At 35.3% G+C, this 25,818-nt stretch overlaps 1 protein-coding gene across 1 annotated transcript in view; it reads left to right on the top strand.

The window, feature by feature from the left end:
• Positions 1-19,948, top strand: part of TMTC2 (transmembrane O-mannosyltransferase targeting cadherins 2) — a gene marked incomplete at both ends in the record, with an annotated part of 231,443 nt that extends 211,495 nt beyond the window's left edge. Inside the window, one exon of the mRNA XM_079549188.1 lies at positions 19,769-19,948. Coding sequence (XP_079405314.1) covers positions 19,769-19,948 — 180 coding nt within the window. The remainder of the gene's footprint in view (positions 1-19,768) is intronic.
• Between the last annotated feature and the right edge of the window lie 5,870 nt (positions 19,949-25,818).

Below are 25,818 nucleotides of genomic sequence, written 5' to 3'. Positions count from 1 at the left end.
ATTTGTTAGAACAATCACCACACTCCCATTTTATTCTAACATCAGGTCATACTTGGCCAACATGTTTTAAAATATAGATTTAGATTTCTTTGTTTTTAAATGTGTTAAGTTTGGAAAGCTCTCCTAATTTCATCTGTTTTCTCTAATAAAAGGACAATGAAAGGCTATTTTGTGATTATTAAAGACATTTTAAATAATAATTTAAGACTTTTCCTCTTTCTGAACTTCTGGCAAAATATTGTTGTTCAACAAACAATTTTTTTACTTTAGAGATAGTTCCTCTAAGATTGAAGTACAAAAGCAAATAAGTGTTTATTCATTGAAGTGGAAATGTGTAAGAATGTGTAAATGCTCTTTTTTAGAAAACAAAAATAAAAGCTCATTACCTTTTTTATTGTATTAGGAACTAAGGGAATAAAATATTTTCATTTTAACACTCCATTGTTATATTCCTTTTCAATTATCTTCATGTTTTGGAAAAAAAGCACCAATCGTGGATATAAGGGACAGAATTTATTTTTAAAACCTCATGCCTTGCATATGTAATAAATGAAATATAGAACACATTCTTGTCATAGAAGTCTATAGTACTTAATTTGAAAATGTGTTAGCAATTTCAGTTAAAAAAAAAAAGTCTTAAAACTATAGAATTTTCAGGTCTCAAGATAACCTTCCACCAAGTCCTAAGTTGAACCCTAAGTTGGTGATCCATTTCTCTGTTACAACCTCCTTGTTATTCACTGTACCAAGACACGTAAATTATCAGTTATTTAGAATTAGATCAGCACCTAGGTACTGAGAGATAGATAACTAGTGCAGCCTGAAACAATACTCAGATTTACAATTTCTTGTATCTGAGTATCTATTTCTTTGCAAATATTGCATATTCTTTAATATCTAATATCACTCATATCTCTACTATGAAATATTAGCCTTAGTAGCAGTGAGAGTAGCTACAAACTCTTCATTGTTTTACTGCTAGTAAGGGAATTCAGATTCTCATCTGAACCTTCATGAAACAAATTTAGTGTCAGCATTCTAACTCTGGGGCTGTGTCCTGTTAGTTGTCACAGTGAGGTCCTAGCACATCCCAGATTCTTCAACTTCAAAACACCCACAGTAGCTCTGGGGACTAAACTGCACACATACAGGAAATGAAGCTGCGGTATGGCAAAGTACAGAGACTACCATGTGATAATGACCTCATTCTGGTCCATGTTTTATTGTAAATAATTTCCTGAGTTATGACTTTCAGAACTAATGAGTTGGCCATTTCATTGTTGGCTTTTTGTTTTGGTTTTGGTTTTGTTTTTTAATTTTTTCCCAGACAGCAGAATCTTCATTGTTGCATTTGTCTCCTAAGCAAGCTTTCCACTATTTCAGTGTCTCAAGACTGGGGTACAGTGGCAACTAATATGCCCGTGTCTGGATCGTTTTCTTATTCAGTCAGTCCATTTTTGTAGAAATTGTGACTAAGGAGGCTAAAAACAACCTAAATAAAAAACCACACAGCAGTCTGTAGTTACAGGAGAAATGAAAATTCTCTGGAACATGCAAACCATTGTTTTTAAGAAAGAAAATATGGATTATATTTTTGTTGTGTTGGTGATGATTCATTCACCTTTGAATTAATTCTGATAAGTTTTAAAGATATTGAAAAGCTGTATTACAATGAGTTATGTATTTGAAAAAAGGTTATGCATAGTAAAGGAACTACTGAAAACAGCACAGATGAGTTATTACTATATATATATTCATTTGAACATCTTTGCTTTTGGTTACTCCATTCTGCAGAGAGTAAAAGAATTATAGCACTTTAGTATAGCAGCAGCAGCAGCTGAGATTAAGCTTGGCTAAAAAAGAAAAAAAAGGAAATCTGACTATAGTTATTCTGGATTTAGATCCAACTGTTCTCAAAAATTTTCATGATTGGCTGTATTTACATTAGATAAGTATTTATCTTCTTTGAAAGCATCCAGTCAAATTTTAGAAGAGCAATACTTTCCATGGAATACAATACTTCTGTGGAGATGGGATTTTTTTTTTTTTTTTTTTTTTTGAACTTCAGTGAAAAGGCAAGCATTTTCAAGAATGTTTATTTATTTCCAAGCAGACTTTACAGAGCTGACTTTCCCCTGGAGAGCCAAAGAGGAGAGGTATCTAGGAAGCAGTTCAGAGAAATCTACTCTTATTTGCTATGAATAATTTCTTACAGGACTCATTTTTCTTCCTTCAACTCTATAGGTAACCTACAGAGATTATTTTCCCTAGTCCCTGGACCTTTTAAAATATTTTCTGAAAAATGTATACCCACAGTGCTGTCAAAACAAAATCATTTTAGGGCCTTCTTAATAAAAAGCACATACGTGTTCATTCTAACAGTGTTGGCTTAGATGGATGTTAATCACGTTAGTCTAATTTTAACAAATACAATTGCATGAAGAAATGAAAGTGCAGGTTTCTTGGATAGACATTTCCAAGTATTAGACAAGTATTTTGAGTGGGAATATTGTTGAGGAAAGTCTGTATTCACAGATGGTTTCTAGGTGCCCTATGTCTTGTAATGTTCATATATCAGAAAATTGTTTTAATGAGTTGTTAGGCACTCTGAAATGTGAGCCTTAAGCTCACTTTGTTGTGGAAAAATCAGTCATCCAGAAACTGTTTTTAAACTATCATTCTTTACAAAAAAGTGAGTTATTGATGTAAGCTTCAGGTTTTATTGAACTTGTAAGACATCCTTTGTGTAATGGAACTGCATTTCTAATTTTTTAAGTCCAAACTTGAAGCAAGCAATCTTTAAAAATCTGCTCTAGAACCCCCACATATGGCCAGTGGCTCTTTAGAAAAAAGAGCACTTTGAAGTGTGACCTCAAAAGCATTAAATGAAAGAGAGCTCACTAAAGCTTTAAGACTTTGAGCCACCACCTTGAGCTGATTGGCTTAGAAGCATTCCTCAAGGAGTTGCCATGACCTGCAAGTCACTACCATCCCAACCACATATTAGTGCTGCTTGCAATCTGGAGCTCATGACAACTTTAAGCCCCATATCATCGACACATTGTCAGAAACAGCTGTTTCCACTCTGCCACTTCAAAAGGGTTTGATTAAATGTCTTACTGTAACAACATATATAAAGACACACACACAGAATGAAGGGGAAAGGAGAAATGTACTTGTAAGCAAAATAAATATAATTTCCACTAGATGGTTTAATCATAGTGTGGAGGATTAAACTATTTCTTGATTTGAAGGGTTTATGTAATCAGTTAACACAATATCATATTAAAAAGCAGTTTCTACAAGTGCTTCTTTTGGTTTTGCCCTAGCATTAGAATACAGATTTTGTGTCAAAGTCTCCAGGCTTACACTAAGCTGTCCAACAGCTAAAAGAAGAACACTAGTGATTTTCAGATAATTGAGTATATTTTTATAGCTTTCTTCTAGATAAAATGCTTTTGGTTCCTTTGTATGTATGTATGCTTTATATTTGTGGCAAGGTCTCAAAAAATGAATATGTTTCCTACAGTATATGCATTTTTAAAAAATAAAGTAGATGTCGGATTTTATGTTGAAACATATGTGACCAAATTCTGCTTTATCATGATTTTTTTTTTTAGATGTTTCAGTGTCAAATTTCTCCATGTATCTTCCTCCTAAATGTTTAGTTATTCGCTCTTTTAGCTCGGGTAAATGTGAAAGAGATGGCCTTAATACATTTTGCCATCATTGTTAAAGGTATATCCTATTTTCACAGGAGAATTTTCATGAAGCTTGTAAGAGCTCCTGCTATGTTAATTCTGCTGCTGATAGAAGATATATTGTTTATAAGTGATTCTTGAGCAGTCTGCAGCTGATCCTCAACTGAGGAAAAACTAGCACAGTTCCACACTTCGCAAGATCCAATCTTCTGCTCATACTACTTCACAGATACTGTAAATCCCCTACCAGTGATGTATCTGTTGTTCCTGCAGCTCTTTTGAGAACATCTACCCAGTGTTATCCATCTTCCCATCTGGGGTGTCTTGCCCAAAGTACTCAGGAGCATGGTACAGACAAAACTGACTCGGTCATCTACAGAAACTATGCATATTTCATTTCTATACCATGTATCATTACCTTTAAAGCATAGAAATGCAGAATGACTTAGGTTGGAAGAGACTTTAAATATAACCTAGTTCCAACCCCTCAACTGTCATTACAGGTTATCCATTACAGGGATGCCTCCCACAAGATCAGGTTACTTGAAGCTCCATCTAACCTGGACTTGAAAAATTCCAGAGATGGGGCATCCACAGCTTTTCTGGACAATCTATTCCAGTGTCTTGCAGCGTCTGAGGCACAGATCAGATGTGAACAATCCAAACCGTTTATTGCAGGTTCAAACATCCCTTGTTTACATTCACAATTTTTCTCTTGTAACTTTCCCACCTGCCTTTACATGTCAACAGAACATTCCACAAACACTCCTTAACCTTGCATGCAGCGCTTTTCCAATCTGAGTCATGAGTCATTCCAAGCCACACACTCTTCCTCTAGTCAGGGTCATTATCATGCAGCCATCACGCAGCTTACTTGATCTTTGTATTTCTCTTCAGGAGGGGTCCTTTCTTCAAACAGCATTCCTTTCTCATGCTGTTTATCTTGCTCTGCAGCTTCTGCTCTGAAGATTTTTTCTTGAATCCCAACAGTGTCTCACCATTGTTGTAGTAAAGAATGTCTTCTTAAAGTCTCATCTAAATCTACCCTCTTTTATTTTAAAACCATTATCTCCTGTCCTAACAAAACATCCCTGATGAAGAATCCTTTCCCATCTTTCCTGTAGTTCCCCTTTAGGTACTTGAAGGATGTTATAAGGTCTCTCTGGCATCTTCTCCTCTACAGACTAAACAATTCTATCACCCTCATCCTTTCTTTACAGGAGAGGTGCTCCAGGCCTCTGATCTTTCTTGTGATCTTCCTCTGGACCCGCTCTAACAGGTCTCCATTTTTCTTATGTTGAAGAACGCAGAGCTGAATGCAGTACTGGTAACTCCCAAGGTTCATGAAATTTCCAGTTAAGAATCCTCATTCTAAAATGTTCTTTTGTAAGTTTACTTGCTTATTCAAAGTTATGGCAACATGACAGTCAAATGTTTGTATGTTTATTCCATGGAATAACCACACAGTCCTATTTTTAGGTAGTGTCAGGCACTGACTTGTGTCTGCTTTACAGAAAATACAAAAGTGAGCCATATGGAGCAGGTGTAGTTTCTGCTGGTTGTCTGCCCGCCCTCTGAGCTGCTTCCAGCATCTCCCTAGTGGCGCTAGTTGTCGCTGAGCCTCGCATTGTAGAAACCTTCCTCTCAAGCATAAAAACATTCTGCCTCAGTGACATAAGTGGCTGTGGATTCCTTCCAGTCCAGCAGCAGTCTTGACCTGCTGAATCTGTCTCTGTTTTCTGTTGAAGGCATGAGGAATAAGAAAACTTCCCTCTTCCTGCTCTGTGGCTTTCTGAAGACTGTATCTATTGTTATAGGGCATACAAAACTGTCAGGGACAAAAAAAGTATACCATGGCTTCCTAATGAGAAGATGGGTATGACAGATGTGAATTGTACTTCCAGATGGCATGCTGCTAGTATTTTGATTTAAGACAGATATAGAGTAAGTAGCTTAGGCACGAATTAGTTCCACAGGGAGAAGAGACAGTGAAACATCCTGAGAAAAAAGGATTCCACTTTCTGATTGTTGCAAATTGGTTGGAATGTCTCCTTTGACAAACAGTAAAAGACTGGCCCAAAATAATTATGACATATATTGACCTTCCTAGCAGAAGGCTGACCTATCCTGAAGGTGGTGCAGAAGGGGTGAATTCCAGAGGAATTAATAATTACTACATATAATCTGTCCTTCATTGCAGGTAGAAATAGTCTTCCATGCTTTCACAGTAATACTCATACTCCTCCATGTAAGGCACTCATTAGTACTTGCCCTCTCTCTATGCCTCCTAAGCTAGAAAACTTTTAAAATCTTGTTTAGACTCGGGGTCCACATGTTGTTTCTTGGTGGGAGTTGTGCTTCAGCCATTCCAAGTCCTTATGCTCAGCTCATTCCTGTCTGTGGCTAAGTGAAAAGGAGGGGTGTTGCCTCTATCTACCTACTGGGAGAAATCTGTGGTATTTCTTATGAACTAAATAGTTCTGTCGGTATTGACAATTACATTTGCTTATTGACCTCTTAAGTGTTTTAAAGACACATTTAGTTTATTCCTTGTGCACGGTTTTCAGCCTCAGGACAAGCTCTGCATGTAGGTTGTTTTTCTAAATCTTTAAGTATTCCGACTTTACCTTCCCACCTTTAAAAAGAAAAAAACAAAAAACAAACAAACAAACAAAAAACGAAAGGGATGCATTAAAAAAAATACACAGCATTTCCCATCCCTCTGATGTCTGTCGAGGGACAAAGAAAGAACACAGGCTACTGGAGTGGGGATATTTACCTGTAATACTGGAGCGCAATATCAGGATGAGTTGCATAACTTGAAAACCAACTTACTCATCCGTGGAAAACACTGAATTTCCTTTGGGAAATACAAAAGTGCATTTTACAGCCTTATCCCAGAGCAGTCTATAAGTGTTTTCTCATGCATGCTAGCAGCTCTGTGAAAACAAAGATTGAATGTGCTTTTGGGTGATTATGGAATACTTCAGTCTGGTTCTGGATATTATGATCCATCTCATTTTAATATACATGGAAGGAAAGTGAAAATCATGTTATTACAGTTGTCTTCTTCACTATCATGAGTATTTGGTTATAGGAAGCTCTTTTGTACTCTTATGACTATGCAAGCAGTTAAATATGCAAATATCTGAGATCAATTGGCTCATTCCATGTAATGTATGAGACTGGGAATTAGAATGAAAATGCTTTTAACTTGCTTCTTATTTCTCATCAAGAATAACTTGTTATACATCTATATAATCAATACATAAGTATTTTGTCTGCATAAGCTCTAAATGACTGAAAGGAAAATGCATTTGTTTTCTCTGCTTACATTGGTGTAGCAATGTTGACTTGTTTAGAGTTACTTCTCTGTTTCTCCCATGTGAAAGATAAATGGGGCTCTGTTGTTTCTTCAAGTTTAAAGTTTAAAGTTTCTCTGTGGTTTCTTCGAGTAAAGTTATGTGAACAACTATGAATTCATCTTAATGCATAGATTTTCAAACAGATTACATACTCAGAAACATCCCACAAAATAAACCAGAAACTCATTGGTAATTGGTAATTTGGAGTGCTTTTCTTTTCAATTTTGGCTATGAAAATGTTTACAGATTTCCTCTAAATATTAGTCCCTCTACAATCTAATTATTATTATATTTTCTGAATAAATTATTTTCATGAACTGTAAAATTCATATACATGTTTTTCTTTAGCAGGAAAAGAAGCATTAGAAATAAGCAACTATATACTGAATCCTGTTTTCCAATTTCATTAACCTTTAGATCTTCATTAAATAACCAATGAACCAATGTTCTTCTTGCCAAGAACTGTTAATTCACTAATTCCATGCTTAACATTTGAGAGAGACAAACTGTGATTCAGGCACTGTCCACGTAGAATATAGGTTGTATAAAGTTCTCAGTTTGTCTAGTGGCAGAGTCTTTTGCTTCTTGGAGCTGCTGGAAGTCTTTTCTATATGAAAATAAACAAACAAAAGATCACCCAAACCCAGAATATTTTGCTTTCTGCATTTGTTTTCCACTTTAGGTTCTGTTGCCTGATGTAGTCAAAATCTTAATGCCACTAAACCTGCAAAACAGTAAATGATGTTTTCACACACACAAAAAAAAGCACGTTCATTATTAGTTCAGTATCGTTTTCCAAGTATCATTGAAATGTTAAGGTATAGAATCTTTTTTAGTTTTGAGGCACCTACCTAGATACTACGACTCCCATTTTCAGTCAGCATAAATACATTGCCTGCAAATTCTCAGTTGAATGAGTTCTGATCAGGTATTCAAATCAAACTAAAGAATGATCACGTGTCTAGACTTTTATAAGACCTATTCTTTGCTTTGCAGTCATGCCTTATTCATGTCATTGCTTCTGGGCAGTATGTACATTTGTGAACAACTGTTTTCAAAGAAGAAGTACAGAAAGAATAAAATTTCATCAAAAATCTCTATTTGGCCCAGGACAACTCCTCTTCACTTAGTGCAGCCCAGGCAAGCCAAAAGGTTGGACACCCATGATATTAAAAAGGAATTATGGTACTTTGAGGTTGTGGGAGGCAATAGTTTTTGAAGACACAGTCTCTTTGCTCAAATTTTGTAAGTTAAGATAATACATTATGGATAGACCTGTACACTTCACTATGATTCACTGGCTCATTGTAACATAGCAAGGGGTACTGTGCCGCCAAATGAATTCCTGGAGAGAGGAAGATGGGCTTTGTGGTGTAAATGTAGCCATCGGTGTCAACCAAAAGCAAAGTACTATGAAATACAGAATTTGCAGTTAGTAGATTAGCATTTCAGAAATTAAACCATTTGTTTCAACTCAATTAAAAGAGAATCCAGCAAGGTTTTTCCTGATAGAGTATTCTAGATGTGCTGATTCTGGAAACAATTCATTATGTAGTTAGAACTTACAAGGAAGCGTTCTTAATGCTCATTCAATAAAATCAGCAGTACTACATTCTCAGTAGGATGTTTTGCAATCAGTAAATTCTTAATTTCTTCCTTGTCTGTAGTTCTAATTTATTTTACTTTAGGAGTGAGTTGTTGGAATATTTTGATGTAAGTTTTGGAGAACTCATGTTTCTGTTGCTTGAGATGGTATTGATGCAACTGCTTTTGTTCCCCCATTCCTCCTATAGTATACACAAGAGATTGTCTGGAGAAAAAAATGCTCTACAATGAAACTGGTTTAGGTCTGAGATTTCCCTGTTTTGTGTGTTTACAGACTGTCAGGAAGAAGGCAGGGGATTGTGGGTGGCTGAAGTCATTTTCTTGTAATTTGTTTTTAGAAGTAAATTCAGTAGCAGCCTTAATTTATTTCTGCCTGGGAAAATTAGAGTCTAGAGGTCAGAAGCATGCTAATGAGAAGAAACAGTGGGGAGAGAATGGGTAGCTTTTCATTTCCTCCAAAGAACAGCCACTTTTTTTGAGACGTTCTGTACCAGTGTATATTGATCAGTGCTGTGCTTATATGCTTCTATTCACCATAGTTAATTTTACTGGAGAGCAAATACACATTCGAGTGTATACCTATCATTTTGAAATGTATCTTCCAGATAACAAACTGCTATGTTATGATGTTGAGGCATCTTACTTAATTCCTAAGGTGTTCCAGTGAAAATTGTCTTCCTCTAACAGTACATAGCTTTAATCTGACATTATGGTTTGTAACTGTGCCAGTTGCCCAAGCTGCTTTAAACTCAGTGAAAAAAATTACAGGCTGGAAACCTTGTCCAATGTAATAACAACAACAACAAAAACAAAAGAAAAAAAAGAAAATACACAGTAAAAACTTAAATTTTAGATGAAATTTTGCTGTCTGCCTCTTAGGTACTCTGGAGTGAATGACTGATGTATTTATGGTGGTTAATTGGTGGACGATTACTGTAACTCAGCAGTTCTGTACTGTATTTCTTTTCCTTCTGATTCCATTTACATACTTAAAATTATCAGGCTTATTTTTATCATATTTGAAAGATCAGCAAATGTTTCTTCATTAATTCTGTTTGAAAACTTATATTCTGAAGTTACATTGATTTTCTTGTTAATTAATTCCCAAATTGGATATTTTTACCATAACAGAAGAAGTAAATGCTTTCAGATGTCTTTATTGTCCACTCCAGTCAGCAGAGAACTGTTTGGGGCACACAAGCATGTAGTTTCAATGAGTAATTTTTGACACTGAATTTCAGAGGCTGGAACTGAATTATGATTTTCCTTAACAAGTGTAAGTTCTCCTCCCATGCATTAAGAAATAATTAATTAAACTTTTTTTTTTTTTTTTAAGGCTAATATTAATTATTGTGTCCATTTCTTAAAACGACAGTTGGTAAAATGCAGAAACCTGTTGTTCACTAAACAGCAATTATTGGCATGTGCATTATTAAGTGCAGACTTCCAGAGTAGCGTGTGTAAGTAACGCTGAATACTTGCTGTAATTGATATTAATTACTTAGAAAGCACTGTAAATGTACATGTCAATAAATCAGTTGTAGTAAATAAGGCTGCTTTAGCAGTAAGGAGCTTTATTTTTTACAAGTCACAATCTTGTAAAAGTCTAGCAAGTGATTAGTGTCCAGTAGCCTCACTATTAGCAATGAAAAGACTGTATTTTAGGAACTACAGCATTAAAATCTTTAAGCTGTAAGAATCAAAATTAAATCCTTGCACTTACCCTGTAAGTTAATAATTTTAATATGTACTGTGAATTCAATTGCTAAACACTATATAGGGAACACCTGCAGGTTACTGGCTGCCAAAAAGTAAGGCTTGAACTGTATGGAGTACTGTAATTCAGGATTTTGAAAGAAACCAATAGAGTGTATCTCTTTTTTTAACTGCTCTCGTATTCCTGTGGATAAAACTGAAGTCAAGGCAGAGGGTGGGCAAAACCTGTTTGCTCTTTGCAATAGGCTTGAAACTGAAAGGAGACAGATGAAGGACAAAGGGAAAAAAAAAAAAAAAAATTTTTTTCAACTTTTGCAGTTCTGTCAGCTGTTTAATGAGGACATCATTGAAGAGTTTTGTTGTTTATTTTAAAAGTTAGGGAGTTTATTTGTAAAATTGCCATGGTGACATTTCTATTTGCTGAAGTTGCATTGTTTGACCAATTTGAAAATACCTTCAAACACTATTGATAAATTGTTGTTATGGAAATAGTCTCACTTCCTTCAATAGATATCAATTGTACTTTTCCGGTAATTAAATTACTACCGTAGAGGAAAAACATTTTACTCTGTTGTCTAGGGAAAGTTAGTTAAAAGAAACTAACTGTGAAGGAGTAGAATGAAGGTTTAAGTTCATCTTAAAATGTGTTGCAATGCTTAACCTATGTTGTTTTTCTGTTCCTTTTTTCCTGTTCCTGTAATGCTCTAATATCACACTTCTTTTTTTTTTTTTTTTTTTTTCCTGTGGATTTCTTCATAGTGAATAGTGCATCTTGTAAGACTTGGGTGAATCTTTGAGGTTCTCATTCTTCATACTCAGAGCAAGTTTATCAAGTTGCATAATGGTTTACACAGTGTAAACTGTGAAAGTCTGAATGCTTTACCTTACAACTGCAAATACCTAAATAGTTTCGGAAAACATACAGCGATATCAATGTTAATCAAGATCTTTAGTGTTTAATTCACCGGACCACACTTGTCAGCTAAAGATGCAAAGCCTTGTTTGACACTTAACATTTCCTCTGAACACTTTGAGTCAAAACACTGGAAATCTTGTGATATTGAGATTCCTTTAATTAGAGCTAAACTAGACCTCAATTAAGTTAAGGGGAATTACCTTAATTCCAGGGAAGGTTGTGTAACAGATCATCTTGAGTGAGAGCACATGACATTTACATCCATGCAACTAGTAGATGAGGCCCAGCCAGCATGGGTTCTCAAAAGACAGATCCTGCTGTCAAACCTGATCTCATTCTATGATCTAATGACCTGCTTGGTGGGTGATGGAAAGGCTGTTGATGTAGTCTACCTGGACTTCAGCAAAGCCTTTGACACTGTATCGCATAGTATTCTCCTGGAAAAGCTGGTAGCCTGTGGCTTGGACAGGTAAACTCTTTGCTGGGTTAAGAACTGGCCTTGAGAGTGGTTGTGGAAGGAATTAAACCCAGTTGGTATCCATTCATGAGTGATGTTCCCCAGGGGTCAGTACTGGGACTGTCCTGTTTAATATCTTTATTGATGACCTGGATGAGGGGTTTGAGTGCACCCTCAATGAATTTGCACATGACATCAAGCTGCGAGGAAGTGTCACTCTATCCTGAAGGTACAGAGCTGTACAGGCTGGATAACTGAGCTGAGGGGAATGGGATAATGTTCAACAAGACCAAGTGCTGGGTCCTGCACTTTGGCCAAAACAGCACCAGACAATGCCGTAGGCTTGGGACACAGTGGCTGGAAGACTGTGTGGAAGAAATGAACCTGGGGATGTTGTTTGATGCTCAGCTGAACAGGAGCCAGCAGTATGCCCAGTTGGCCAAGAAGGCCAATGGCATCCTGGCTTGTGTAAGAAATAGTGCAGGGAGGTGATCGTCTCCCTTCACTCAGCAGTGATGAGTAACTTGAGGTGCACCTCAAGTACTGTGTTTTGTTTTGGCCCTTCACCACTAGAAAGTAATCAAGGCCTGGGAGCATATTCAGAGAAGGGCAACAAAGCTAATGAGGAGTCTGGAGCACAAGTCTCATGAGGAGCCACTAAGGAAATTGAAATTGTTCAGTCTGGATGAGGCTCAGGGCAGCTTTTATAGCTCTCTACAATTACCTGAAAGGAGCTTGTGGTGAGTAGGGGTCAGTCTCTTCTCTTGCATGACTGGCAATAGGACTAGAAGGAGTGCATTCAAATTGTTCCGGGGGAGATTTGGGTTGAATATTAGGAAAAATTTCTTCTCCAAAGGAGTGATCAGGCTCTGGAACAAACTGCCTTGGGAGGTGGTTGAGTCACCGTCCTTCAAAGTGTTGAAGAAACGTTAAGTTGTTTTACTAAGGGACATGGTTTAATGGGAAGTATTGATGGTAGGTGGACAGTTGGTCTGGATGATCTTGGAGGTATATTCTAAACTTAATGATTCTGTGATTCTATGATCTGTCTTCAGGCAGGAACATAAAGCCATCTTTTTTTCTTGTTTTCAAGGCTTAGAGTGAAAGTACATGAAAACTAATAGATTCAGTTTTATTCAAGAACACCTTTTTTGTTGTTTCAATATGATATATTTCTGTTACTGAAAGTTTTTGAGCTATTTCTGTTTGTCAGTATGGTAGTACAGATGACATTTCTGTTCAGCAAGTTTCTCACTTGCTGAGAATGCAGAGTTTCTTATTAGCACATAGGGTTCTTGTTAAATAAGGTAAAGGAGTTGTCAAATGTTTTATGCTATAATCATAGCTATGTATTAAAATTATCAAATTGCAGGCATCAGAAAGCATTTGAATTTTGATAAACAAAAATTAAGTCATTTGAAGGTTTTTTTTTTTTAATAAAATCCTGAATTGCTGGAAAAACTGAGTAAGATTATCATATGCTATACTGATGAAAACTTCTGAGCTGGAAAGCTACAAAGTTTAATTAAAAACACTTTGAGGCCTGGAAAATGTTTGTTTATTTTTTTTTAATACAGCCATAATACTAAATGCTTATCACATATGTTCCTATTTAGCTTTTGTTATGGTAATACAAGTACTTTATCTAAAAATTTCCATCAAGGTTTCTGTATAAACCAAGGGTGATTACTATGAGATTTTTGGTGTTTTTTTTTTAAATCAAATAAATCAAAACAACTGACGCATGGCCATTGATGAAAAAATCCAAGATATACAGAAGTTACAAATGCAAGTACATTTTTGTAGGACTTTTAAAGCTGCTGTGATTATCTGCAGCCTTTACCATCTGTAACATGTGCTTTTGTTAGCTTACCAATACATAAATCCTCTGAATTTACATAAAAGACAGTAGTAGGTAGCTTTTCAGCAGCAAGATACAGCATATCAATATATGGTTGTTTGGTTTTGGATAACTGTGTTTTAAAAACTCTTTCTCTGAATGTTAACATGGAAAAAAAAAAGAAAAGAACAAAAAATCCCCATTTGCTGGACAGCACTGATTCGAAAACACTCCATATTGATGTGATAATTTGAGAAACGAAGCAGACTGCTTCTCATGCCAAGTCCAGTGCTCATTCTCATTTCTCAACCCGTAATGATACTGATCCTGGATTAGGGTGTGGGGGGGAAAGTTTCCCTTCCTTCATTTTTTCAGTTTCTGGTTTTAGCTGTAAGTATCTTGTAGCTTTTGATTTTAGACAGGAAAGTTTCCAGTGTTCAAAAGCGCACAAGCTTAGATCCATACAAACATTTCCACATATGTTCTCTTTGCACGAGAGAGGTGAAAGTGCCGTCTGCTTTGAATGTCACAATAAAAATGTCTAAATGTAAAAGTAAATAAATACACAACAAGCCAACAACCAGCCAACAAACAAACAAACAGAAAAAACAATCAACATGTAAAGCCATGTGACCAAATGTGACCTAACATTTATGTAGGTGGTAACAGTTGGTAATGTGATCAGTTGTTTGTCTTTACTTCTGCCTTTATCCTAACCTAAGACTAGTACATAAACAGCATTCCATAGAAGTGGTATTTTTCTTACCTACTTTCCTACTTTTGTTTTTTGTCTGTTTTGATTTATATATATATATGTATATATATATATAAGATGTTCATCATTTGCTCTGCAGATTAATAGTTTGTAAGGCTGGTAATTTAAATATGACTAGAACACTAAATAAAGACTATTTATTTAATGGAACGTAAGTAACTGAGGCTATTCTCTATCAGAATTAACACTGTAGTACTCTCAAACATTCTAACTAAATCCAAGGATCCACTCTCCTGTAGAGCCCAGGTTTGTTGTTGCTTAGATTTATATAGCAATGTTAGTCAGCCCCACATAATTAGATTGGGACATAGGTTCCCTTTATAGCAGAGGTATTTATCTGACTAATGCAACTGTGGAAACTGTGCTCTTCAGAACATTTGCTCAAAATAGTAGTTGCAAGGAGAATGTTTTTCCTCTCCATTTCGTATCTTCACTGTTTAAGCTGAAGGTAGTTGTCAACACAAAAACTTACTTGCAGAAATCATTCACAGGCAGACTTGCAATTAAATACATACTTAACTACCATAAAGGAGTTGAAAAGCATTCTTCCATTTTAAGAAGGAGTTTGCAAAGATGCTGATGTTTTTATTTTACAGCAGAACTGAATGCTTTGCAGTCTGGCTGATGACACAGGAAATCCCTCTCAGCTGTGAATTTTATGCTTTTTTATTCTCTCTGATCCATAATGTTTTGACATACATCCTGTCATCTTTTTTCAGAATGCCTTTTCCACTAAGTAATCAAATCCTAGACAATTTACTGTTGCCATCTTAAGCAATTTTCTGGTGATAGTGCTTTAGTGAGGATTCATGTGCTTTTTGGAAGAAAATACCAGTGGCAGTATATGCAAACTCCACTTCTTAAGAGATTCAGCAGCCTTATAGCATAGAGAACCAGGTAAAAAACATGACTATCTGGAAGCAGCAACTGTTACTTGGCTTATCTGGCAACACATTGATTATCTCTATGAAAAGGTCTGCTTCCATGTATCAGTCTCTTTGCTAAATTTATAGTAGTATTAGTGGAACAACACTGGGGATTAAGATCTACTTGGCAGACGCCATCTCTGTGGATATGTCCTTTCTTGTCCTTCTTTCCCTCACATACTTTAAGGTTGTATGCTTACATCTTGGACAACCTGTAGGTCATGGTTTCACTCAGATGTTTTGCGGTCTGTCAAAAGTAAGTGCCATGCCCTGAAATTATTCAGTAGTTCACAGTTATCTTTAGCAATAAAAAAGGAGCTGATGACATTTTGATTGCATTCAGATTTGCTTCAGAAAATACTATACTGTGCTACAGCATTAACGCCAATAATAAAAATTTGAGTAAAAATTCTTGCTATCACAGTGGGAAGATAAATAAAGCATTATGATTATTGATAAGATGAGGCAGTCCACCGTGCTTTGCTTTCATCCTTTATGAAGCATACTTCATTACTTTTTGTATCACCCATGTATCTTCAGTTATTAAAGAGAAATATTTTACTTCGTTACTTTTTACACAAAAGTGATGTGATGAAATACTTGCATGTGACATTTACTGTCTTTCTCTAAGTACTTAAAGGAACAAGGATCCTTAATTGCACTGTTAAAACAAAGCAGTTAACCTTTGTGTTTTTGATAAGTTTGCCATGCTGATTACAGAATTCATTAAACAGTCCTGGGTTTGTTTTGAAACATCTACATGATTATGCACTGCAGTAATTCATTAAGAGCAAGAGAAATGTTGGCAACATCTTTTCAATGACCTTTGAAAATTGCTAAGTGAGAACTAGCTTGCAGTTGCAATTCTAGTGGAGTATAAACTGGCATGACTTTCATTAAAAGTACTCCAGCAGCAACAAAATGCATTTCCATCTCAGAGTCTGTCACTCTGACCTCGTAGTGTCAAGCAATTAATATCATCTGTAAGATCAACTTTGGGGAAAAGATATTCCAATTTCATTGGTCACTTTTGGGCTGTTCTTTGATATAGCTATTTGCCATTCAAAAGCCCTTTTTAAATAGGTTGTTTGTATTTCTTTATTTCTGTCTATATAACTCCTTAGGCTTATGTAACAATAAAATTATCTTCTTCTGTTTGGGACTTTTCTTCTAATATTTTTATACATGGAGCCTGAGATGAACAAGATATCACTATACCTACTGTGTTGCTAATATTCATTATGTTGGTGGCTCCAATACTGTACTTGGTTACATTAAGATAATCCTGAAGTACTGCGTAGAATTATTTTGATTTATTTAGGGATTCCACAGTGCATTTTACAGAACAGTTTAATTGATGTTAAAAAATTTTTCATGCCCCTAGGCTCTCCTTTTATTTTGGTGTTGTGGAGAAAGTTTGAAAGAATTGTCATCAATGTGAACCAAAACCACCTCAGGCAACTAAGTGCATGCCTTTTGTTATTTTGTTATTCATTAATTGCTCCATTATTTCTTTCCTTTCAGCCCCCAACTCCACCCCCCCAAAAACCCACTAAGGAAACCGAGCATACCACAATAAAAATGCTAATAAAGGAAATCATTCCCAATAGAACATAAAAGACAGCATTTATAACCATGATAGAAATGCCAGTCAGCTTTTTGATGTAAAGCATCTGTCTCCAAAAGGAAATGAAGGAAGGACTGTTTCTCCTTTCAAGTCTCTGAAGTAGTAGGTGGTGTCATTTGCTATACAGTGCTACAAGTCTCTTGTTATTGCACTGGTAGCTGCCGACGGTCTTTGTTAACATACTGGAAAGTTTTATCAGCTGTGTTTAATAAAAGAATATATATGTGAAGAAAAACTATAGCAAATGTCTCTTTCTCTCTTTCCTCAGACTGTCATATGTAGCTGTCAGGGAGTGATGACACTGATGTGTAATCTTTCATGTTCTTGTGAAAAGAATGTGATTCTTGTGACTGACAATAAACTGTAGATACTGGGGTGACAGATGCTCTAAAAGGTCAGAGAGCAGTCTTTCAGCTATCCTATGCACGTCCTCACCTGAAGCATGAAGGAGATCATGTGAGCTTTTGTCACTATCTACTTGCGTGGATACATTTTCATAGAATATTAATGGCCCAAAATTTGCTGGGCCTCTGGGAATTCAGAGGTGATACTTAGAAGCTGAAAAATTTCATATTCAGTTAAAAGGCATACAGTTCATTCTTTTAGATATTTTTGTTGCTTGCCCTAGTAAGATGATAAATACATGGCAAGAGAGTTTTCTTATGTAGGTGTACAGTCATGTATAAGACTTTATTTAGAGTACTTGATTAGTACCATACACATACCATGTCTTCAGTGTTGTGTGAAGGAAATTGAGACAAATTCTGGAAACCATATGAGAAAACTGTTTTACTTCTCAGTAACTTTGTGAATATTAAAGAATTAAAAATGGACAATTCAAAAGTATGTCTTATTTAATATGGGTTATTATAGGTATATGTTCTGTTAATTCTTATCTATTGCAAGCTTTGTCTACCATCTACATCTGGACCAAATTATACTTTGAGAATAAAGACAGTTCTATGTCAGTAATGGAGGTCTTGAAAGAAGCTATTTGATTCACAAGCTTTAATCAGACAAACAAGTAGCACAGTTAGAGAGTATGGACCATCCAACTTAGAATAAATACAGAAAATTATCTCAAACAATCTCCAGTCTAAAATTAAATGAATAAATAAAACATATAGATATTTAGGCAATCGTCCATTTGCAGTGAAGCTGTTTGCATATGATTCTTCATTTGTAGTACTTCAGTCAGCACTTAGAACTTCTATAATTAAGAAGAACGTTACTTCTTTGTAAAATAATATATAATGCTGACACTGAGAAGGGGTAACTGTGATAATGTGGCTTCTAATATATGCTTTCTCTAGCAAAAGCTAACATTTCAAGGGAATACTTTTCCTTCTCTATATAGCATGTGACTGAAGAAAAAGATTTGGAGAGTAATAAGTACTTTGTAAAATTCAGCTGAGGATTTGTTTTAGTTTCTTTTGCTGGTTTTTTTGTGTGTGTGTGTGTGAGTGTCTGTAGTTTTTTGGGTTTTTTGGTTTTTTTTTTTTTGTTTTGGTTTTGTTTAAGTGGAAACAAACATCTGAGTTGGGGTGAGGGGAATTAATCTATCAGAGTTAACCAAGAAAAATTAAATCTAAAAATATACCTTCAGGTGTTTACACGGGGACAGTTAAACTTAATTTGGTTTGCTCAGTTTTGGAGCTCTGGAAGCCAGTTGTTCTAAAAACTTGATGCATTGTTGTCCTTGTCAGTTTTTATATCTTAATAGAAGAAAAGAAGCAGGAAGAAAGGTGAGAAAATATGACATATTTGTTGGATATAAAAATCAAGTATTTTCTGAGCAGGATTTCCACTGCAAAATTTAGGTTTTGGACATAAGATTTGTTTATTTATGAGGCCTGAATCACAAGGATAAGAGTAATGAGTTTAATGTGGTGGTGAATATGTTTGGAATGTAGGCAAGTCTTCTTCATCCAGTTGACTTCCTGGTCTGGGAGACCATCCCTAGAGCGTATTTTACTGACCTTCTGGCTACCATATTTTCCTGAAGTTACTGTCACTGCAGGCCTTTTAGAACATTTTGTATCCCCACCCATAACACTCTCTAGCTGAGTTTCCATGGGGCATCAAATCTTGAGTCCTGGTGAGTGATATCTAAACATATTTAATTATCATGAAGAGCTTTTTATTTCATAGTGGAGTAATCTTGAGATTAAAAAATGAAAACAAGAAATATTTTCTTTTAGCTGAAGATGGAATTTGTATTAATGTAGTTTTGTGGATTTGTTGTAAGTTTTTCACATTTGTTATTAAAATAATGTTTCTATCAATATAAATTTTGTTTGGTCATTCGTTAAGAAATAAATGCCACAGCCTTAATCTAAATGGATATCCTAGAACTCCTGAACATCCTTATAATCTGAGAACAGATTGTCTTTTCTACTAGTTATAATTAAGACAGAGAAAAAAGGGATGAGTTCCAATGTGTTAACTATCCCCACTAATTATAAATTCTTTATTGGCAATGGGTTGAATCAAAATTAAATTCCTGTCTTTAATCCATTCTTGGACTACTTTAATTTTCTCTTGGAAACTGTGCTATGCCGACATTACCACATGAAAAGCTTGATGAGGTCTGTGCTTTCTCATTAAAGGGAGAAGTCTATGCCTGTAGACACCAGAAATTGCCATTTTAAGCACAGAGTATGCAACAGCTGTTCAGAAACCTTTTCTTGTTATCTCTATTTCCTTAAATTGCTAAACTGCTTCTATGAAAAGTCTGTAAACATAAGGTAATAGTTTGTTTAAGTGGAAGAAGATTGTCTGAAAAGAAAAACTGAAAATATTCTTAATATTTCTTCTTCCCATTTTCGTTTTTGTACCAGTATCCAGCTGCCTTAATGAATCTTGGAGCCATTCTTCATCTGAATGGTAAACTGAAAGAGGCTGAAGAAAACTACCTCCTTGCTCTTCAACTTAAACCCGATGATGTCATCACTCAGTCCAATCTTCGCAAATTGTGGAACATCATGGAAAAACAAGGTTTAAAGACATCCAAGACATGATGTGGAAAACTCTAAGCTTTTTTTCTTAAATTGGTTTATAACTAGAATTTTCATACAGTTGTCTGAACAGAGAACTCATCAGACTTGGCTGCAAGGATCGGAAGTCTTGATTGCTGCTAGGAGAAGCTATTCTGCTTTTTGCCTATTTTGTTGTTACTATTAGATTAAAAAAAAAAAAGAAAAACAAACAAACAAAACCAAACAAAAAAAAGGAAAGGGAGATGGAGATATTCATGAAGGACTTCAATGTTAGCCTACAAAAAGATTTAGAACCACAGAACTTGAAAGAGGGTGTCCTGGCATATTTGAAAAATCATTGCAAATTCCGTATTGCTCACTTCTGTGAAAGGTATACTGTCCTAGAAACACTAATGGAAATTTGTACAGTATACACTAAATCATATGGGAGTGAAAGTGGGTACAAATAACTCGTTAAAATACTGTAACTCATTAAAATGTGTACTAAATCTGGCGTGTTTGCAGTTTGTCTTAATGCTGCTGAATCTCACTTTAAGACCACTTGTTTACCAATTCACAGCTTATAAGGCCAATTTTTATCTTTCTAAAACCTGTTGTTTGTGTTTAGATGGTGGCATTCAATTTTTTTTTGCTGCAAATATGCATATTATTTCAACTTACTTTAAGTTTTGTTGCAATTCTCTGGAAATACATGGTGAAATGGCTGTGGGCTTGACAGAATGAGCAAGCAATTGCCCAAATTCTACATCACGCATGTATGCAGAATCTGAAAAAAAAGAAAAATACATGATGTAGCAGTACAAGTGAGACTGATATTTGCCCTGGTATCAAGTGAATGTGGTCAGAATGTCATCTTAAGAAAAAAAAGACTGACTGGATTCTGCATCCAGTATTTTTGCAATATCTCATCAAGTGAGATTTGAAAATATTAGTTTGTGCATATTCTACACGGACTTCATGAGCAACTCAGTGAGAAGGGAATGTTACACGTCTGTGGGACTAGAAAATAGCTCAAGGGAATGGATTAGATTATATCCAAAACATCATAGACAAAGATAAATGTGTAACTGGTTGCCAGTTACTTTTCGTAGTGGCGATGTTTTAAAAACATATTACCTATTCAGATTCTAACCAAATAGTAGAATTCTGTTTGTATTCTGACATGTACTAGCAACAGAGCTGTCAAATATCTAAGTATGCTTCTGGTGAGGTTCTGCTTATTCCTGATTCAGAACAATTTGACCTAATTACTGTTTTATTCTTGGATTTATAAATGTACGAATAATTTATTTTAAATTGCAGTGTATTGAAGATTCAATCCTTTTTTCCAGGCCGTTTGTTATCTGCTCTCTTTCTTTGGAATAAGTATTATTGCTTTTATGAAAATGTACTATTTCATTTAATGACCTGTTGATATCTGCTTCAATGTTCATTTCATAATGGTAGACGTAATGTTAAAGTGGTAGAGCACCTTGAACTGAAGCTTTTTCAGGATCTTCTTTAAAACCTCATAATTACTGAGGAAATTTTGTTGTTTTCTGTTTGTTTTTTTTTCTTCCTAACTGTTAAGCACCATTCCAACAAAACAATAGAGAAGAATACTTTGCTGTATTTATTTATTTATTACTCGACTACAGCAATGTTACCTGCTATTAACACAATAGTCTTTTAGTTTTGGTGTTGTTTTTGTTTGTTTGTTTGTTTTTTTACTTTGGCTTTCCTGACATCTTTTGTGCAGTTAGCGTGTTTACCTTATTGGGAAAGAGGACACTTTTCTCTACCATCTCAATCATTGTCCCATTATATTTGGATTTTAAATATGTACTGAAACAGACTGAGGAATAGCTGTTTCAGTCACTATAGTAAAAATGCAGTAGTGTGTGTTTTCTTTTCCTTCCTCTTGCTCACTAAAGTATCATATTGCTGTGTTCACAAGTGGCCTACCATAAGGGCCAGAGGGGCAAGGTTGTTTAGTTTTGTCGAATGTATCAAGTTTTTCTCAAATAATGTTATGGCTGGAAAAGCAAAAGTTGATTTTGCTTTTGTCAGAAGTTGAATTTGTACTTTATCATTGAAACCAGTGGTAGAACACAATAGTAGCTTGAACTTATTTTCCTGCTTTACTGACTTTCTGGAAAATGTATAGAATTCAGTATAAAACTGTACTCAACATCCGTCAAACTCTGATGGCTTCTTGGTCTTAACCATTCACTATGTTGTATGTTTCCTTCAATTTGTACTCATTCTTGTTTATTAACTTTTTTTCATTGCACAAAATAGGGGTGGGGGGAGCACTCGTATGATGCAGTGTCATGCTTGCATTCATAATTCCTATTTGTTTCCTTAAGAAAAAAAGAAAAGATAGAGAAAAAAGGACTAGCATAAATTTAACAAGAATGTCCCTGAATATGTTTTTTTAATATAGGTCTGGGCTTGATAACTTTCTTCTTTTGGGATGAATTTAGAACATGTTTAAAATATGTCTCTCTGCTCAGGGATTTATGGTGGATTATTGCAGACAGTGCTAAAAAATTAAAGAGCACAAAACAAGTTTACTAAATTAAAATTTTATTTTTTGAAAAACTGTTATTTGTATAAATTATCAGATTTGTAGGCTTTCCTTTTTGTAGAAATAATTGTTTATGTGCCAGATAAGAGAATTTCAATTTTGTTTTCAATAATAAAGCATTGATAACTAACACAGTGTGCATTCCTTTATCTGTTACTGTAACAACTCTATTTTTTAATTATTATTCTTATTTAGTGAGTTACATTGGCTGTTCTAGGTATGAGAGAACTATATAGCTTAAGTACAAATGTCTTGTAGCTGGCTTTTCTATACTCTTTTACCTTTAATATTCATTTGATATTTTCAGAAAGGTTCTCTGATAGCATTTTGATATCTCCAATCACTAATTCTCACCAAAAGTGTTATGGTAACTATTAAATATTTTTTTTCCTAAACTGCATGGGAATAAGAGTTTACAAATAAGTTATGCTTATAATTTATTTTTATATTGATATATGAATATGTCCTCGAAGAAATTGTTTCTAAAATGTGTAATTGTCTACATGAGCTGGGAATCAGTCTTGGCTTTACATACACTGCCTTTTTAGTGTTTGAGGTCACCTTTTTCTGATGCTATGGTGTTACATGATCAATTTTAAAATCCACCTTATTCCTACACAGGAGATGTCATGAAGATAAATGCTTCTTTGATCTTTTGTGGATTTTTTCCTTCATCTTTCATGGACAGAGCTCTTTTAGTTCAGTGGATCTAACAGCAGTTTTCTGCTGCCTACCTAGTCCTGTTGTGTTTGGGTGCTGTGCATTTATGGATTTGCTGTACAGTTAAAAAACATCTGTGGACATGAGCAGAGCACAGGAGAGGCTTTGGGTCACTGACTTCCAAACTTAATGATCATTCCTGATTTTTATCAAAAGTCAAACCTTGCTTTCAGTCATTCCTTACTACATAGGTTTTAATGGCAAATGACACATACGAAGTTTGATGCGTGCAAAGAATCTGATCTGTATCATTGCTCGCTCATGAATACAGTCTAAAACTGTGCTTAAACTCCTGTTATGCAATCTTTTCACTAAATCCTCTGTGAGATCTTGTTCTGTCTGCCTTCTGTTTTGCTCCCAATATTTCTATTCTTCCAAACATTACACCTTTCAGGTAGCAGATACATAATAGCATCTCTTCTGATGGAGGCACATAGTAGTTCCACACAGGGGTAATTAAGCTGGAGAAATGAGGTGGCTTTTTAAACATGATGTGTTGTACAGGCCCATCTGGATTTGGTCTCTGTAGCTGGCACAGATGGCTGTATTACTTCTGGGGTTTGAACTAGAATAACAGTAAGTCAGTGAATAATTCCATGTAAATACACCAGCTCATATGGATCTGGCTTGGGACACTCTAGCATGGCTGTGTGGTGTAAGCTATCCCACAACAGCTTTGACCACCAGAGGTGAATGGAGGTAACATGGGAAAATCTGTCTCCAGTTCAGGTGTGAGAACGGTTACTGATGGCTGAGTTACTGTTATTTTGCAGCATCCATAAAGTCTGCAAGGCAAAGATTTCAGTGAGAAAATCTGAAGTGATTTAGAAAGAAATTGTGGAAAATCTAAAGAGAATCTCATAACTGATTTCTCTTTTTGAAACTTGTATTTCTAGTTCTTTGAAAATTCAGATGTTATGTTATGCAGGCTCCCTGCCTTGCTTCTTGTGAATGGTGAGTGCTTAATCTCCATCTCTCTGAGGTTCACCAGTGCAGCACTGGAAGAATGAGTTTTAAGGAACAGAGTGTATCCCTTTTTATGTAGGGAGTAGGAAAGGAAGTGTCAGGAAGCTTATGCAGAAATTATATTAATTTCTGTGGAAATAAGTAAGAATTTTGGAGGATGGACAGACTATTCCAACAACAAACAAGGAACTCCAAGATCAAAATATATCAAGATAAACGAAAAGGGGAGAAAAAAAGCAATACAGACTAGAGGACATCCCAGCAAGGAAGAGTGAATACATACCTGGAGTTATTTCACTCAATTACAAAGCTGTTAAGTATGCATATGTGTTCAAAATTCAAGTTGATGTTTCTCCCTTCGCCTTCTGTTCTTTCTTTTCTCATTGTATTTCCTCTGTCATGGTGTGCTGGCTCTTGGATAGTATCGTGCTGTAGGTAGATTCAGACAGCTTTGAAGATTGCAAATGAGGAAGCATTTCAGAAGGGCAGAAACATCAGAGAGGACCTTTTATAAAAGTATAAAATAAAGCAGGTTAAATATCTCATGTTTGCTAACTACTCATTTATTTGAATAAAGATTCGGTGACAGAGGAATTACATTGACTTGAGTTATTGAGTTTGCAGGTATTTCTGTCCAAGTTTTGAAGATGGATTTTGTTTGTTTATGAATCTGTGTCAGTTTGTGTGCATTTCAGCATTCACATTGAAGAAAACTTAAGATTTCCTATTGAACCTGAATCTGACTGTATGAAGTACGCTCCCGCAGGGTTGTGAGTCATTTAAGCCACGGGTGCGACAGTTTTGTGATAAGCAGAAATTGAACTTGGCTTTGATGGCTGATCTTGTGTTCAGGTTTGATTTCAGGAATGATTTAAGCCAGCTGATTTTCAACAAATTATGCATTGGCTTGCTGTGTAAGAAATAGCTGAGAGCAGAGAGTATTTCAGAGGTTTTTATTTCTTCTCGAGATTTTTCCTGTAAGCAAAGCATTTTTTATCCTTTTCTGGAAAAATCTATTTTGTCTTGTCTCTAATTTTCTTGGAAACAGATGTTTTTGTACACCCTTGTATATATTTTTCTTTATTACAATGGGAAATTACTTTTACGTAGAGCAGATTTATGTATTATTTTGACATGTTTGTTGCAACCACAAACACAAGTTTCTCTACAGTACATGAATATATAATACAGCATATTGTTCCTTATATTAAATAAATTCCCTCTTCTGGTTTGTGTCCAATATACAAAGCCAATCATTACAACAAAGAATCACTTTAGCACACCCACAGATTCTGGAATCCAGTATTGTTCTTCTTGTGGCAGTGAATATTTTTATATGACGCCGTAAATATGTAGGATGCTAGAAAAAAGTCCTATTTTTGCTATACAGTTGAATCTCTCCTTTCAACCACTGTTTCATAGCCTTTTTTTTTTCCCTTTGTTGCTCCATAATGAAAGTCTTTAAGATTTTTTTTCATAAATGAACTATTAATAGCAACAGAGAGCTCTGTATGTGGCACTCGTGTCTTAAAATTCAGTGAAGGGGCAAAGCCAGTTGCTGTCATAAGAAAGTCTTTTAATTGATATTTCTTCCTCCAAAACGCAGTTTCTCTATGAAGTTTGTGTGTCAGTTCAT

Source organism: Tetrao urogallus, assembly GCF_951394365.1.
Source record: "Tetrao urogallus genome assembly, chromosome: 1".
Taxonomy (NCBI): domain Eukaryota; kingdom Metazoa; phylum Chordata; class Aves; order Galliformes; family Phasianidae; genus Tetrao; species Tetrao urogallus.
This window is presented reverse-complemented; position numbering and strand designations above follow the sequence as displayed.